General features: G+C 48.8%; 1 protein-coding gene across 1 annotated transcript in view; it reads left to right on the top strand.

Annotated features, from left to right (window-relative positions):
- Nucleotides 1–15,192, top strand: part of CD99L2 (CD99 molecule like 2) — a 30,994-nt gene extending 15,802 nt beyond the window's left edge. Inside the window, exons 2-11 of the mRNA XM_065690044.1 lie at nt 525–590; nt 1,604–1,642; nt 3,013–3,108; nt 3,699–3,776; nt 4,845–4,937; nt 7,070–7,132; nt 8,185–8,220; nt 8,320–8,439; nt 10,937–11,002; nt 11,386–15,192. Of these exons, the coding sequence (XP_065546116.1) occupies nt 525–590; nt 1,604–1,642; nt 3,013–3,108; nt 3,699–3,776; nt 4,845–4,937; nt 7,070–7,132; nt 8,185–8,220; nt 8,320–8,439; nt 10,937–11,002; nt 11,386–11,450 (722 nt within the window). The 3' untranslated portion in view covers nt 11,451–15,192. The remainder of the gene's footprint in view (nt 1–524; nt 591–1,603; nt 1,643–3,012; nt 3,109–3,698; nt 3,777–4,844; nt 4,938–7,069; nt 7,133–8,184; nt 8,221–8,319; nt 8,440–10,936; nt 11,003–11,385) is intronic.
- The last annotated feature ends 1,214 nt before the right edge of the window (nt 15,193–16,406 follow it).

The raw sequence follows: 16,406 nt of genomic DNA, 5'->3' as shown, positions 1-16,406 counted from the left end.
CCTGGTTTGCATTACCAAGGCAGAGTGATGCGGGTGGTCTCTGAAATGCTAAGTTGTGCTTGGCAGCCAGCAGCAGCATTTTCATGCGAAGCCTTTGATGTTGGAAGGCACTCCTGAGGAAGAGGTGCAGAGGGCTTTTTTGTTTCTCACCCAGTTTGTCTGCGCTGTCCCAATGTTTTCATGGTGTTTAGCAAACATATAATCGTGAGCACAGCCACAGATGAGTGGCAGCCTGAGAGATGAATTGGTAGGCTCTCCTTGACAAATTTAAGCATAGCGTGTGTTTTTGTACTGCATCCATTAGGGCAAACAAATGGAAAATCCAGAGATGACTGCTCTGCAATTTAACAGTCACAGCATTCGGAGGAGGCTGATGTCTTCCTCATCGCTGATGATGGGTCAGGCTTGGAAAAAAACAGCAAAAAACTAAAGCGATTTGAGCAAATGAATCTAACCATGCTGTATTTAAAGGCAGTTTGCTTTGTGCAGAGCAAGTACAGCCACTGCTGATTCTTTGTCTCCAGGTCATGGGGACAAGACAGATGACTTTGACCTAGAAGATGCCCTGTATGACCACACCACCAAGCGACGTAAGTCACACTTATTTATTGTTTTACAGAGGAGAAAACAAATAGATGTTCATGGATGCAATTTGTTCTTTGGGATCTGGTACTGGTGGGAGGGTCGTGGAGGATACAGGCTACCTCAACTTCTCCGCCTGAGGAGATGCTATGTCCATCTGAGCTTGCCAACAGGTAGGACTGGGGATGGGGCTGGAGAAGCTGGTTGCTGACCATGTGTCCTTCGCTTTCTGATTACCGTGAGCAAAACACAGAGGCATGGCAGTGATTTGATGTAGCAGTGACACTGAACATGTCAATGAAGGGTCTGGAACTGGGTCACATCTCACAGTACCTGTGCACTGGAAAACAAGCCCAGCAGAGACACTCCAGAGGCGCAAATGGAAGTTAATGGGAATAGAGCAGCCACAACTCTTGCTTATAATTTGTTCATATACTTGGCAACGGTCGTCGCTATTAATAGGTAGTCCTTTACAGGGGGTGAAAAAAGCAATGATCCCTCCCTCCAAAGGGTGACTGTAGCTTGTTTTAGCCCAGGAGCAGCCAGGGGAGCTGGGATCTGAGCATCAGGGTGCCACCAAAACTCCTCTAGCTGACAGGGAACCTCCCATTCATAATGCAGGGCTGGAAATTATCTGTCATTTAACTGACTGACCGGGCAGGGGACAGCAAAACCCTTGCAGCTTACTCTTGTTTTCTACAGTGTTCTGTACAGTGTGTGTCCTTGCTGCTGCCTCCAGGAGTCTTAACTGGGAGCAGCTTATCACAGCTCCCTGCTTTCAGCTTGGCAGGATGCTGGCCTGCACAGAGGCAGCGTTCAGCCCCAGACACAGCTGCGCCCTGCAGAGCTCTGGGCTCAATCCTGCAGGGTTTTGGGGCTCTGGGCTCTTGACTTTACAAAACGCAGACCGGCGATGCTCAGCTGGAAAGCTTGTGGCAGAATGTCGGCCCTTGATTCTCAAACAGAAGTGACGTGTTTTCAGTGATGTCTGTGACTAAGGTTTTTCTCTGGTTTGTCACAGCGACTCCCATGGGCCCCAGGAAGCCGGCAGGTGATACAGGTGAGACCTTCTTGTGTGTGGATCATTGAAGCACAGTGTGGGGTTTGCTTCCTAGGGGGGTTTAAATCATGTGAGCCCCACTGCAGGCTGCCCATGTGTGGCTAGTGCTGCCTTGAGGCACCTTCACTTGCCCATAAGAAGGCTGGCGCTGGTGTACATACGTGCACTGCCCTGCAGGACCAGAGTAAATGCAATATTGATATTTCTGTCCATGCTGAAGGTGAGTGGCAGTGGAGCATTCACGGCCAAGGCTGAATTTTGCACAGTTTGCAGTATCATAATGGAAAAGGCACAAATCACTGCTCAGCTACACAAGGGCTTTTGTTTCTGGCTGAATGACACTTGCTAGCTTTCCTTCCAGGAGGGAGCCCAGAGGATATTTTCCTTCCTTTTTTTTACTCCAGCCTCCACAGAAAAGCCCAGCCTGGTGACGTTTCCCCACCCAGGGAAAGAACGTCTCTCTGACTGTGCCCATCAGATGTGCTGGCTGGCCGGCTCCACAACATCTGCCCTGGCTGAGGAAGTTCCTTAAATTCACCCAAGTTTCACTGCTGGCAGCTCCTCTGGCGCAGCTGTGGCCAAATATACCTACTTAAATATAGCACGGTCACAAGAGCCGAGGGTTGCTCAACCCTGCTGGGGCAGCCTGAAATAACCTGCAGCGGGGGAGTGCTCGGAAGTGAATCTGTTCACCCCTGCATCAGGATCTTGGCACAAATTTAAGCAAATCCAACTGTCCGGCTCGTTGGCCACCACGGTCTTTGCTAGGGACGAGAAGAGACAAGAGCCAGAAGCACGTGCAGCGCTGCAGGGTTTGGATCACAGCCTGAACAAGAGGCTGTTTGATCCAAGAAGCTCTCCTTGGGAAATGGACGTACACTGAGGCTGAGGTTTCATCTCGGCAAGTTAATTCTTCCCTGGGGAGTGCTTTTTGGATGAGTGATGGCACCAAGGGCTCCTGCGATGTGTTCCTGTGCTCCGTTCAGCCCAGGGTCACTCACAGGTGGCCGCACAGGGAGCAGAGCGGGCCCAGCCACTGCATCAATGCCCACAGCAGCTTCTCATCTGCACGAGAAGATGCCCCAAAAGTGTAGTTTTGGGGTTGTTCAGGCTTGGGGTGGGCAGCACCACAGCTCAGGGAGGAGGAGCTGAACGATGTCCAGGCTGATCTGAAGGCTCTGCAACATGGTTGTGATTGAGCAGCAGAGCAGCTGGATGCCCTTTTCAGCTCCACACTGGCACAGGTACTTGTGGCCTCCAGCAGTCGCGCAATAGCAGCTGCAGAGCTGCCATGCAGGGGTCACTGCTGGAAGCCTCTCACCATTCCACAAGCGATGGGTGTTTTAACAATCCCTTTTCTCCTGCAGCAGGCTTTGATTTGGCTGATTACTTTGACACCATTCCGGAGACTACCACCAAACCAGCCAAGCCGACTCCAAAGCCCTTCCCCAGGCCAGGAAAGCCAGGTACTGCAGAGCATCCTGTGCCCTGGGGAGGGTGCACGTGTGCTCGCCTCGGGACTCTGGACAGGGGAAAACACTCTGCAGGGGGTGTTTTCACTCACCGATTTCGTCAATGAAGTAGAACATCCATGCACACATCCATAAGCATCTTTTTGGTGGTGCCTGGTCCTGCTCCTGCATGCCATGGATAGCTGGTGGGGTTGGCGTGGGACTGGCCTCACACTGGCAGAGCTCTAATGAGCGGGTCGTAGCATGAATCCCACTGGCACATGCTTGGGGAGGGTTTTCTGGCAGCCCTGCTTGTCCCCTTCCCAAATTCAATCCCTGCTGGTACGTAACATGGCTCAGGGGATCTCCGTGAAGGCACCCAGCACTCACATCGAGAGCTTGAGCATCCCCAGGGCACCAACAGGCAGTGGGGTCCCTGGTGTCAGGGGCAGCTGAAGCTGTGTAGGGCTCAGAGCACAGAACCAACCACTCCAGCACAGCCCCTGTCTCTCTGCAGGGAGGGGGTTCCCCTCCCAGCACTAGTCCGAATGCATGTTTCAGAGAGTAATGTCCTTTTGGTCTCTTTTCCCCGCAACTCCCTTCAGACAACAGCTTTTGGGATGTCATCCGCACCACAACCAAGCAGCCAAAAACTACGAGGCCCCCCCCCAAACATAACCCAGGTGAGTATGAGCACCCCAGCCCTGTGGCTCCATCCCAGCTCTGCTGCTGGCATGGGCAGAGGGATGTGCCATGATGGCAGCATTGCCAACAAAAAACACATGGCAGACAGGGTATCTTGGCTTTGCCCTGCACTTCCCTGGGCATCCCAGCAGTTCCTGGACTCTTTTGCATTCCTCAACCTGTTTTAAGGCCGTAGGCTTGCTGTTTCACCCAACGTGGCACAACACAGCCATTCCAGGCTCCACCAGCATACCAGCCCACCAGGACACCCTGTCAGTGGGCACTTTGCTGCTGGCTCAGGCAGAGTTTTGGCAGAAGGCACTCCCAGGCTTAAAAAACACCCTGAAAAAATCAGTTTTGTTGTGAGCTGGCAGGACGGGTGAGGAGCTTGGGCTGGCTCTGGACCATGGTTATAGCTGTGGTTTAGCAAAGGTAATAGCTGATCTGTCAGAGCCAGGATGCTCAGGGCACCAACTGAGCCATTCACAGAGGAAAACAGCACCAAGCCATCAAGTCACAGGCTGCTCCAACTGGCATGTCAGCGTGGCATAGACGCCTCCTTTCCCTCCACCCTTGGGAGCACTTCTTTGGCTCTGATCTTTTCTACTCAGCTTCATTTATCTGAGTACCTGGCACTTGAGCCACAGTGTGGGACTCTTTCCATGGGAAGAACGTGATATTTCTCACCACACATGAAATGGGATGGGGTTGGAAGGTCTGCTACCATGCAGCACAGCAAAACCAGGAGAGATGCTTGTGTTGGGGCCATCATCTCATTCATCAGCGCTTTTCACTGGCAAAGGTGAGCATTTCTATGAGGCACTGGCACGGGGTGTCCAGAGAAGCTGTGGCTGCCCTATCGCTGGCAGTGTTCAAGGCCGGGTTGGATGGGCCTTGGAGCAATCTGGTCTAGTGGAAGATGTCCCTGTCCATGACAGGGGGCTGGAACAAGATGATCTTTAATGTTCTTTTCAACCCAAACCAGTCTAGGATTCTATGATTAATTAATTAATTGAAGAACATCCCAGCCTGTGGCCAGCACTGCTAACCTCCGTGTCGTTTTCTAGCAAAGAATCCTATGGATTTTGACTTGGCTGATGCCCTTGATGATAAGAACGATGGGAAAGATGCTAGGAGGCCGGACATAAGGCCAGATGAAGGTACGTTCACTTCCCCTCTCTGTGCTGCTGCCCCCCAGGCCCTTCGGGAGATCCTCCCAGGAACAGGTTCTCCTGGCAGACAGCAGGGTAGGGAGGAACAGAGGTGCTGCCTTGCCCGTGGCTGCTGCCTGCACCAGTGTGTCCTGGGGGGATGCGATGTGTCACAGGCAGCACAGCCCCTTCCTCCAGGGCAGAAGGAGCCCCTGCCTCTGCCATCCTTGGCAGAAAGGGGCTCTGCCTAACGACCTGTTGCCTGTCTGCAGGTTTCTTTCCCAGGGCCTCTTCTGACCCATTAAATTGTGGTGATTGTGTTAAGTTCCCCTCGTCCTGTACCTGACAGCTCTTTAACCAAGGACATGTGCTGCTGGGGTTCACAGTCATTGCCAAAACATAAATCTAGAGCAGGCTTAAGTCCTGGCATAACATACGCTACAGGCTGGGAGATTTTCTTTTCCATCTCTAAAATACTCCGGTGAATGAATCATTTGTCTACGAGGATTGTTCCCTTGAGCACTAGAGCTGGAAACCAGACTTTGCAAGGCTAGTTTATTGATGTCGAGATGGCCGTATACCCTGCTCACATGCGTAATTAATAGTCAGGTATTTTATGAGATTGAATTAACTGGGTGACTTGTCTGCACTTTGATATTCTGGGCTTGTTGAGGTTTCAGACTCCTGTGAGGTGTTGAACCGCTGGAACGTGGCATGGGTCACAAACCAGCACACGTGTTCCCCGGCATCACTGCACCCTGGACTGCCTGGGACCACTCCGCGTTCTGTCATAGTCAGGGTTGTTTTCCTCTTTACACTCATTACTAAGCCCATAAATCTGTTTCTGTGGTAAGCTGGGGAATATGGCAGCCTCTTCCAAGTGTCAGGGCAAAACTAACCCTTCAACAGGCACAGCATCAGAGAAAGACTTTTGCTGGCTTAATGCTGGGTCTCTTCTCTCATCGTGCGCCTTGCTGCGCCCCTCTGGGACTGAGCCAAGGGACGCAACAGCACCATTCATTCAGCTGCTGATTCCCAGGCCGTGTTTCTATGCACCTATGCTCCGTGAATGAAGCATGGCTAGGATGAATGGGGCTTTTGGCAGTCTGGTCTAGTGAAAGGTGTCTCTACCCATGGCAGGAGGTTGGAACTGGGTGAGCTTTAGTGTCCCTTTCAACCCAAACAATTCAAGGACTCCCACTACAAGCGGGTCCAAGATAATGTTTTCACCTGTACCGAGATGTGCTGCTGCTCAGTTCTTCCACTGGAGTGGCTCTGTCCCTCTGGAAGGGTGGGAAGTCGGCCCCGTGCCTGCAGGACCCTGAGCCAGGCTGGCCCACCAGAAGCAGAGTGGCCACTGCACACACCAACTGCTTCTTCCTCCCTCCACTGCCAGCCAAGGCTCAGCAGCCAGAACGTCTAATGAACTCATAAATACATCAGTCATTTCAGTTAAAAAATAATACACTAGTATTCAAACTTTGGTTCAGGGGTATTTCTTTCAAACTAGACTTGAAGTCAGTATTATCTCTTTTATAAGCTTAAAATAATTTGGGGTTGAACCTTTTGTGAACATCTGGTATCACAAGAGAAGTGGAACTGCTTATTGACCTGTCCCTGTTCTTGCTAGGGATGAAGTAGTCAGCAGACTGGGTGCCACTGGTTGAAAGGGGTGTGCAGGCCCCTGCTCTGGGCCCTGCTGCACAGAAAGCCCCACGCAGCTCTTCAGAATAGGCAGGTTTAGGGAAAACAGTGAAAGGAATAGAGCAGCCTCCGCCTGCCCGGCAGGGAACCATTCCCCAGGAGCAGGGTTTGCAGGAGGCCAGTCCCACCCTGGGTGCAGGATGCTCGCAGGTGACCTCTGCCCAGAGTCCCCCAAGGATTCGCAGGCCCTGTCCATTCAAAAGCACTCATGTTTTGGGATCCCTCTCATCCCAAGCAAGCCATGTGCTGTTCTTCCTTCCTGTTGCACTGTTTTGTAGGCAGCTCTGGCTGCATTCACCTTCCCAGGATGGCGACTTCAGTGTTTTGCTGGGTGAATCTGGCTTTGTGCAGGTTGAGGGCTGAGCTCCCCCATACCTCCTGCTAGGACTGCGTCTCCCTTCAGCACCAACCGCTGTTTGCTCCTGTTATCTTTAAAGGGTTTTCAGACGATGACCTGGCCAGCATTGTGGATGGCGGCTACAGCCCGGACAAGAAGAAAGGTAAGCACCAACCTACAGATGTTCTCTGCTTGTGTAGCTGCAGCTCAGGCAGTAATCGGCAGTAACCAACCTCCTAGGAAGCACAGTGCACAGAGCAGCACTTGCCTTCCTGTGGGGAAAGGGGGTCTGAGCCATGGGGCCAGGGGAACACAGTAGTTTTGGCCTCTGTGGTCCTTGTGCCAGTGGTTGGAGGTGCTTATTTGTGATGCCACGGAGGCTCTGCACCTCCACCTGCCACCAGAGACCCACATCTCCACTATCACCTGGAGAGCAGATGCTCCCCCCTGTGCTGTGGGCACAAGCCTGCATTTGCCTTCTACCGTGCGACCACCGATGGTTGGAGCAAGGAGGGAAACCAGCAACAATCGTTAAGCCTGTGCATTTGCGAGGATCCACAGCATTAAATATTAAACGCCGTCAAGTAAAGAGATGAAAACCACAAACCCAATCAACATTTAATGAATCCCCGTGCCAAGGACGAACCGCATCAGAGGCATTAATACAATGCTGACCTGCTTCCATAAATTCAAGATCTAAGTGACTCGGTAAGGACTGCAGCTTCCTGCAGGAGCAGCTGCTTCTTCCAGCCCAGTTTCTCCAGGGAAGGTGATGTTAAACCAGACTTCAAGCCAAGTGAGGATTCCCTGACATTATGGAGCATAGCCAGTAACCTCCCTGTCACGGCGCAAGTCTGCTGTGTAACTGTCTGACAGCATTTCATTTGTTCTCTCTTTATGCTGAGAGCAGCAGAGGTGTCAAGGGGTGGAGGTGAGGTTCACCGTGTTCCCGCAGAGGTGTCTCCCACAGAAGCTCCCCCCAGCACCACAGTGGGATAGGAGCAGGTTTAGACCCCCCTGAGGGGCAAGGACGAGCTGCAGAGGTTTGGGTCAGCAGAGAAACTGTGCCCCACAGGGATATGTGCCCCCCTCTGCCCAGGGGTGCCCCTGGGACCATGCTGCCCCTCTCCTGCATCTCTACTCTTTCCCAGGATGCCCAGCATGGCAGGGGGAGCAGAGGGGCAGGGGGCTCTCATGGGTTTGTGTCTCTTGCAGGTAGCGGGGGCAAAACCGACGACGACTCCAGTGGAAGTAGGTACCACCATGGCCGTGGGGCCAGCAGTGGGGCTGTGGGATGGGGGGTGTGTGTTCCCCCACCACACAGCACCCCGCTCTCTCTGCTCCCCACAGGCACAGTGACAGATACAGGGACAATTGCTGGCATTGCCAGTGGCCTGGCCATGGCGCTCGTCGGAGCTGTCACCAGCTACATCTCCTACCAGCAGAAGAAGTTCTGCTTCAGCATCCAGCGTAAGTCCCCCCCCACCCCAAGCATCTCAGGGGCACAGAGCAAGCACATCCCTATTTGCCCCCTGAGCCCTCCTGCCCTTTTCCAGCCTGGAGACAGGAGTGGGGTGTCTGGCATGCAGTAGCAGACCAAAACCCCAGCCATGGGTCATTGAAACCCCTCACCCATCAGGGCAGGAACCCAGCAGCAGCAACAGCCCCAGGACCCAGTGCAGAGCCTCTCGCAGACAGTCACAGCCAAAGATAAAACCAGCAACACCAAACAGGATAAATACAGATAAAACCCACACCACCCCAACACAAACAAACCAAAACCTTCCCTTTCCCCCCCACCCCAAAATCTCAGCAAGAGGCAAAAACTCACCAGGTAGCAGCAGCAGAGGAAGCACAGCAACCATCTGCAGCTACAACAGCCCTGGGTGGTAAAGCCCACCCTGCTGCAGGTGTGCAGCAATCACTGCAATTAAGTGCAAATTAAGCAGCCAAGCTTCCCATTCGCACAAAGCACCGTTTGCACGAGCTGCCCCATCAGGTTGCAGGGGTTGTCCAGCAGCATCACCCCGCAGCACTGGCCTGGCCGGGGGGGGGCTCCCGCAGCCCCTCATGGGGTGGTTGCAAACAGCTGGAAAAAGCTCTTTTTAAATGAATCAAATGAAGTGTTCTGCGAGTCTCCTTCGCTCAGGGGGAAGGGTGTTCAGGGTTGGAGATTTCTGTTGGAATTGTGCTATTTTCCCAGTTGTGCCTGAAACAAACAGGAGCATTTTGGTAAATTAGATCAGCAGGAAAAGTCAAATGAATGTGATGGAATGAAACACCCTTGTATATTCCCCCCACTTAAATGATATTTTGGCAAGAATAAATAATAATAATAAAAAAAAGAGTAAAGGCTTTGATGAGGGGGAAGCTGAGAGACACAAAGCCCCAGAAAGGCAGCAGGAAATTAAAGTTAATTATAAAGGAGGATTAATTTAAGCCATCAGACATGGCATGCTGGGCTAATGTCAGGCCTTAGATGCACTGCAATGCATGACAGAAATCTCAGAGCCGTCAGCCACTGCAAAAGTGGCTTTTTATTGAAAAACATAAATTGCATTTGGTGTTATCCCAGCAAAACACATGTCTTGGGGGGGTGGTAGTGGTGGTGGAAAGCAGCGCTGGTGTATAATGACCACCCTCCTGATGCTGAGAGGAACAGGCTCAGCTCTTTTCCGTGCCCACCCATCAGCTGGAGTGAGGCTTTGGCACCATGTCTTGGTTTTCAGTCTGCTCTGATGAGTGTTTGGTGATTCCTTTGCAGGATGTGCACATAATGTTCTTCATCCCACTTTCTTCTCTCACACCGCATCTCCTACTCGTGAGCCCTGCCCTGGGCTAGGGCTCAACCTCCTGTGTCCTGCTGCATGCCCGGGCAGGATGGGAGCTGTTGGTGCTGCCCCGACAGCTCCTCTCCTCCACGGCTCAGCAGCTGCAGTGTCAGTGCTGCAGTGAGGGTTTATGGGGTTTTTTTAGCCAGTTTCTGTCTGAAACTGCTGCCCCATTCCTACGTGAGGTCTCCCATTGCACTGCTTTGATTTAGCCCTGGCAACTGTCAGTACAGATGAGCCCCATCAAACCCTGGGGGTGAGGCATAGCAGGTCCCTGCCACACTTTATGCTGCATTTAGATGTGTAAATAAGTTTAGGTACCTGAACAGTGCATGTTGCATGGACACAGTATGGATAGCCTCATCCTCCTTTGACAAACCAGCACAGCCGCCTCCCCTTCCCTCATCCATCCCTGTTGAGATGCAGCATTCCCACTGCCTCTTTCTCCAGCTCTAGAGGCTGGCTGAGGCCTGTGGCACACCCAGGACAGTCTTAGCTCAGTCTGCAGCTCTGAGATGGGCCATGGTGAGCGGTGCTGCCCCGTCCCCTGTGCAATTGCACATCCCCTCCACTGCCCACCAGTGCCCTCCACTGCCCCTCAGCCGGGTGTGCACTTGTTGCAAACACTGGAAACTTCTTTGCATTTAAATAAGGGACTTATTTGGGATTTGAGATCCTGCTGGGATCCTGCCTCATCAGCACAGCCCTGCTCAAACTGCCTCTTGCAGCTCTGCGTAACTTAGCTTTTAATGAGAGTGATCCTATCTCTCTGTGCTCGGACCTGTCCGGAAGATGTACCCACTCCATGCTCTCCTAGTTAAGTGCCTCAGTGCAGTAACGAGCCTTGCTGACCTGCATGGTAAAGGTAAAGCAAGAGGCCCAGTAAAAAGGGCTGCTGCTAGAAGCTGTGCCTTCTAGGCAAGCCTCTCTGGTCACTTTATAATCCAGCAATGCTTTCTCAGCACCATTGGTGGTTTGCTGAGGTTTCCATACTGCTGTTAATGCAGAGGAGGTTGCAAAAAGACATCTTTGCTTTTACAGCAGGTAGGCCCATTTACCAGAGTATATAAGGCATCAAAGCAAATCACTGTAACTTTCTACCCTCCCATCTCACTTTCCTTATTATTACTTCTCAGAGGGACTTAACTCGGAGTATGTGAAAGGAGAAAACATGGAAGCGGTCGTAAGTGAGGAACCCCAAGGTAAGAACCTTGCATTCCTTACCCTGTCTGCGTCTGGCCCCAAAGGCAGCTTTACTGAGGGACTATAAGAAAGTCCCTTGTGCTGCACCGTGTCACTGTGATGAAAACACCACTTAGGAGATGCTGCAGCTTTTTGTTTTTCCCCCTTTATTGCCCACAAAGCAAAGCCATGGTCAGAAACTAGAGAGCTCATGCTACAAACGATGGCAGTTAATAATATGTGGTTTCAGCCATCGAGAGTGTCTTATACAAGAAAATCATAATCAAGGCTGCTGCAAAGGCTCATCGAATGTCACATACAACCAACCAGTACTGGGCACCAGTTGCTTGTGCTTGGGTCCCATCGTGTCCTATTGTATTCATGACTTTTTCTTTCTCCCCAGTCAAATATTCAGTCCTGGAAACGCAGTCAGCAGAACCACCGAAACAAGACAGCGCGAAGATGTGAAGCGTGACCCAGGGCTAGAAGAGAATCAGTCAGCAGCAAACAGAGATCTTACATGCTTGTAATTTAGCATTTTATTTAATTTGACTCCAAAGCTATTTAATGTGTACTTAGGCTTGAACTGGCTTCTTATCGCTCTAGGCTTTAGGGTTAGAGTGGTTGTGCGTGTTTGTTTTTGTAAAGAAGTACGTGTTTACATCAAAGTAAATGGTAGGTTTGATGTCCAGGTGAATGCAAACCAACAGAAGGTGCTTCAGCAGTGGCCAATTTTAAATTAAGGGACAAGGTCTTTTCTAAGGAGCAGAGGAGCTTACAGGTGGGAGGCCAGCAAAGTGCCTGTGAATAGCAATCCAAAGGGAATGAGTCAAAGTCTTTGTAAAGCACCTCCAGCCAAATTCTGCTATCAGCTATGGGCACGTCACTTCCAGCTGCACATTTCCTGAGGGTAGACTGTGGCCCTTAGTATAGCTACACCTAAAAATGAAGTGCCTATGGGTAGGTCTTCAGGCAGGGCCTCGGGCTGAGGCAGGTGACTGCCTGCTCCTGAGCCAGGAGTGGAGGATGCTGTTCCACCACACAGCAGTGGGCTTCTAACCAAATAAAAATAACTGATTTTCACACCAAGTCATAAATACAGTGGTGAGTGCAGTGCTCACTTACAGCAAATACCATTGGACTATTTGACTATGCTAGAGAATCAGAATGGAGCTGAAGGTGCAAGCAATATAGTTTGTCTGTGCGACATGTCTGCGGTGTCACAAAAATGGAAAATGTGTGCATTTGGATGCTTTCAAGAACAGGTTCAGACCTCACTAGAACAAATGACAGATTTAACCCCACAGAAAATAAACAGAATAGATATCTGTTAAGACCTGTGTGCTTGCTACCACAGAAATCAAGCTTAGCAAGGTGCAGTCCCCCCCACTTTCTCCTTTTATCAACAACTGTTGAGAGCACTCCGTGGCACCCAAAGCAGAAAAAGGATCTGAAGCATTGTGTCACCAGCTACCCTTTAGAAAAGGCAGAATCTCCTGAGAGGATGGGTGCTCCCTCCATCACTGTCCTGCACAGGGCTCCTGCAGCTCTCTGGGAAGCACTGGGTTGTGAGCAGTGCTCAGCAGGACACTGGGCTGCCAAGAGCACCCCAACCCCATCTGAGTGCTCACACAATGTGGAACCAATACCAAGACCTTTGCTATCTTGCAAGAATTTGCATTTATGTTTCTGATCCTTCCCCTTGCCCTGCTAAAACGTGGATACTGCCACTTCTTGACACATTTATCCAAAGCAATGATTGTTTAAAAAGCATGCTTCAACTGAAGGCAAACTCACTGTACATAGTGTAAGAGGTACTTACTATTTATGTATAAACCTGAAATGTGTGCATTTTGTACTGTTCTGCCAGTCCCATACTTTGTGAATGTGTATTAATCAAAAAGCCTTCCGGTTTGATGTAGAAATTCACAGCTTTCAGGTAGACACGACTTACTTACAGAAGGCTTTGGCAGGAGGTGGATCAGCCTAGGAGCACTGCTGCCTAACAGCCCCATTTGGAGGGAAATTGCCTAGTAACATGGTTAAGTATTTTGCAATATCTGCACAATTCTTTCTGCTCTTTTTAACACTTGCATTTTTGAAGCCTTACACTAGCTCTAGCAGAACAACTACAGTGTTTTATAAGGGAGACAATTCTAGTGTTGTGTCTGGTGTATTCAGAACACTTGGGCTACAACAGCGCTGCTGCGAACTATGGCTGCTTTGTTTTATGAGTGTGTTTGGATTAGAAAACAAAACTATTTCATGCTGGCCTGCTCAGGGAGTGGAAGCAGAGGAAATAGAGATGAGATGCACTCCGTGTTTGCTTACTCCCAGAGGATCTTCATGGAGGAAGCGTGGTCTGCAGGACTGGGATCATCACACGCAGGAGCTGATGCCGATGAAGCCACACAGCTGTTCATGCATTGCCATTCCCAAGCACCATCACCTGTTTTTCTTTCTTAGCCAAGCACATTTGACAGCTGTAGCAGGAAAAAGGTTTTTAGAAAGTTACTGTAGATGAAGTGTCACGACTTGGCATCGAGGATCACTCAAAACAGTTTTCCTAGGTTAAATCAAGTGACTCTAACTTCCTTACTCCTTTTGCAGATGACCGATGTGTTGTCCTGTAGATGGAGATCATCAGGTCTATTGCATTTCTATTACTGTGCCCTCCGTTTGTCTAGTGGACAGTGCAATTGAGTGTCCAACATTCCTTACAGAATATAGCACCCACCCATCCTTCTGGAAGCTCTAGAAGACTAGGACATCGGAGCAGCATGTGTCCAATTCACAAATACTGCAGTTTAGAGAAGAAAAAAAATAGCCTAATAAAAAGCTGTTTCACTGAAAGAACAACCCCAACAGATTTTAGAACTCAGAAGCTGCTCTTTTCCCAAGGCGTGTTCTATGAATACATACACCTTTGTGTGATTTCTAGGTATGCAGAAAACCATAACTGCACAGTGAGAGAGCACAAAGTCACAGTAGCAGAATTCCAGGTCTCTTTCTCTGGGATTTAAAATAGGAAAATATTGACAAATACCGCAATAAAGAAATGAAACTTGGTCTTCAGAAGTAGAGGAAAGTCAAAGTCTTAACATGCCAAGTGTTAGCGAAGGCTCACGCTGGTTTTTATTGCAGTCTGTCTCCATGCGAACTGTCAGTCACTGAGATACAGGGTGTTTTAAAACACATCATCTGTATTTTAAGCATTATAACAACTGTGAGGATTTCTGTGTATTTCCCTAGTAGTGATCCAAGTTGGGAAATAAGTGACCAAGCACTGACCTCTCTAACTACTTCCACTTAACTGGTATCCTTTCTAAATCCGGATATGGAATTTTTGCAAATCCTGCCCTTAGGTTCTGTATATGTGATAGGAACTTTCTCATCCTTTGTTAAAAAAAGACCATAAAACACTGGAAAAGTGGTTTGTTGGTTGGATTTTGGTTTTGTTTTTTCATGAGTCCAAACCTTACCTATCCAGCTATCCTGAGAGTTTATGCACTACCTGGGCTGTGAGCTCTTTTCTTACAACCTCACTTCAGCTTAACTAAAGCTATTTTTAAGTAGCAATAAAATGATTCAGAAAAGTTTTCTCAATTACAGAGAAAACAGAGAATGAAAGAATTTAACTAGCTCTTTTCCGGCTTATTCTGTCACTTACTTGCATTTTCCTTTGGCAATACTGTAGCAGTTTCTTCTTTGGACATTTTGCAATACTGTATTAGTTTCTTGGGTTTAGATACTTCAGTTGAGAATGCTGACTTTGAATGAATATCAGATTTTTTTGGCACTATAAACTCAAGTCCTTTTCATGGAACCCCACTAATGAACCCTTACAAGTGCCATATTGTCATTCTTAACTACTCTGTTGTTGTAACAAAAACAGAATTAGTCCATGATACCATTTCAAATTCTGAGAAAGTAAGATAAGTCGACAGGCTGAGGCTTTAAAAACCTGCTTCTGCAAGGAAGTTCAGCAACATGGTATTGTGAAACCAGAGCATCTTTTCTTTTGAGTCCTTAGTTAAAAGCAAGGGGTATGGTTTGCTGATGCAGAAGTGATCTATACCAAATGAAGGTTGATTGTTACGCTGTAAGAAAGCAAGATTCATTTTCCTAATGTGCATGTAAGGATCAGCGGGGTAAAAATCAGAATTTGACTACCATTGGAAAACACCAAATAAAACAAGTGGACAAGTAAGACATTTTAGACTTGATTATTTTGTGGGGGTTTTTTCCATGTTGGAAGTAAACTGCAAATGGTGGCCTATATCCTTATTATATTTTGCCAGGCTGGATGGGGCTTGGAGCAACATGGTCTAGTGGAAGGTGTCCCTGCTTATGGAACTGGATGGTCTTTAAGGTAACTGCCAACCCAAACCAGTCTGTGATTCTATGAGACATCACATACACTAAAAACTTTAAAAAGAAAAAACCAAACCAAACTGGGCTTTGTGAGAAAACAATTATCGCTATGAAAACCTTAATGGTAGAAGTTAAGTATTTGCACAAACACACACACACACACACACTGTCCTCAGGTCATCCAGCAATTCGACTCTAGGTCCCTATATCCCTGGCCATGCCCAGCACAGCTGTTTTTGGTCTTTTTCCTGCAGTTTTCTTTGTATTTTCACATCCCATGCAGTGCAAACAAAGCTTTTAACCATTGCACAATGATGCAGTGCTTAGTCTTGCAGCCCAGAAAGGTGGTTTATATTTCAAACCAGCTAGTTCTGACTCACACTTCTGGTAGAAATAAAATTCTTTCTTCTCAACTGCACACCATCTGGCAGTCAAAAGATCTCCAATATAACACCCACTTAGTTCAGCATATGGGATCTCTCAGCAAATGGACATTCCTTTTTAACAGAATTGCTTCACCTGGGGAATACTCCAAATTGCCCATTTTACTTTGTCCTCTGCTGCGGGGCAAAATGACATGAACAGCTCCTGTTGCTTTCCTATTTCCCACTTTTTAAAGAACCAGCGTTCTCTGTGTTGCTATATAAAGCCTATGAATTACTACATTTTTTTCCAGAAAATAAGAAAAATCAAACATTTCTTGTTTAAAACTCCTTGAGAGGAAAGCTGCCTGTGCAAGGGAACAAAACCAAGCAGACAGGAGTGTTTACCAGCTTTAAAAGCTGCCTTCCATTTTAATGAAGCAACAACAAAAATACTTTAATCTGCAGTGACCGAAAAAGTGTAATTCAGCTCTGAGAAAAGACTAAAATGGCAAAGTGTCTGATGCTGATCATTTGCTTAACTAACTACAAGCAAAAAATGTTTCAGTTGATTACCAAGGCTTCGTCCTATTCTGGGACACCGGATTCAGGTTGTTCCCACTCCCGCATGTCATTCACAATAAGAAAATCCTACAGGTCAAATTTAACTGCCTGCTTCTTTACACAT

Source organism: Lathamus discolor, chromosome 9 (assembly GCF_037157495.1).
Source record: "Lathamus discolor isolate bLatDis1 chromosome 9, bLatDis1.hap1, whole genome shotgun sequence".
Classification (NCBI taxonomy): domain Eukaryota; kingdom Metazoa; phylum Chordata; class Aves; order Psittaciformes; family Psittacidae; genus Lathamus; species Lathamus discolor.
The sequence above is the reverse complement of the archived record's forward strand: the minus strand, read 5'-3'. Positions and strand labels throughout refer to the sequence as shown.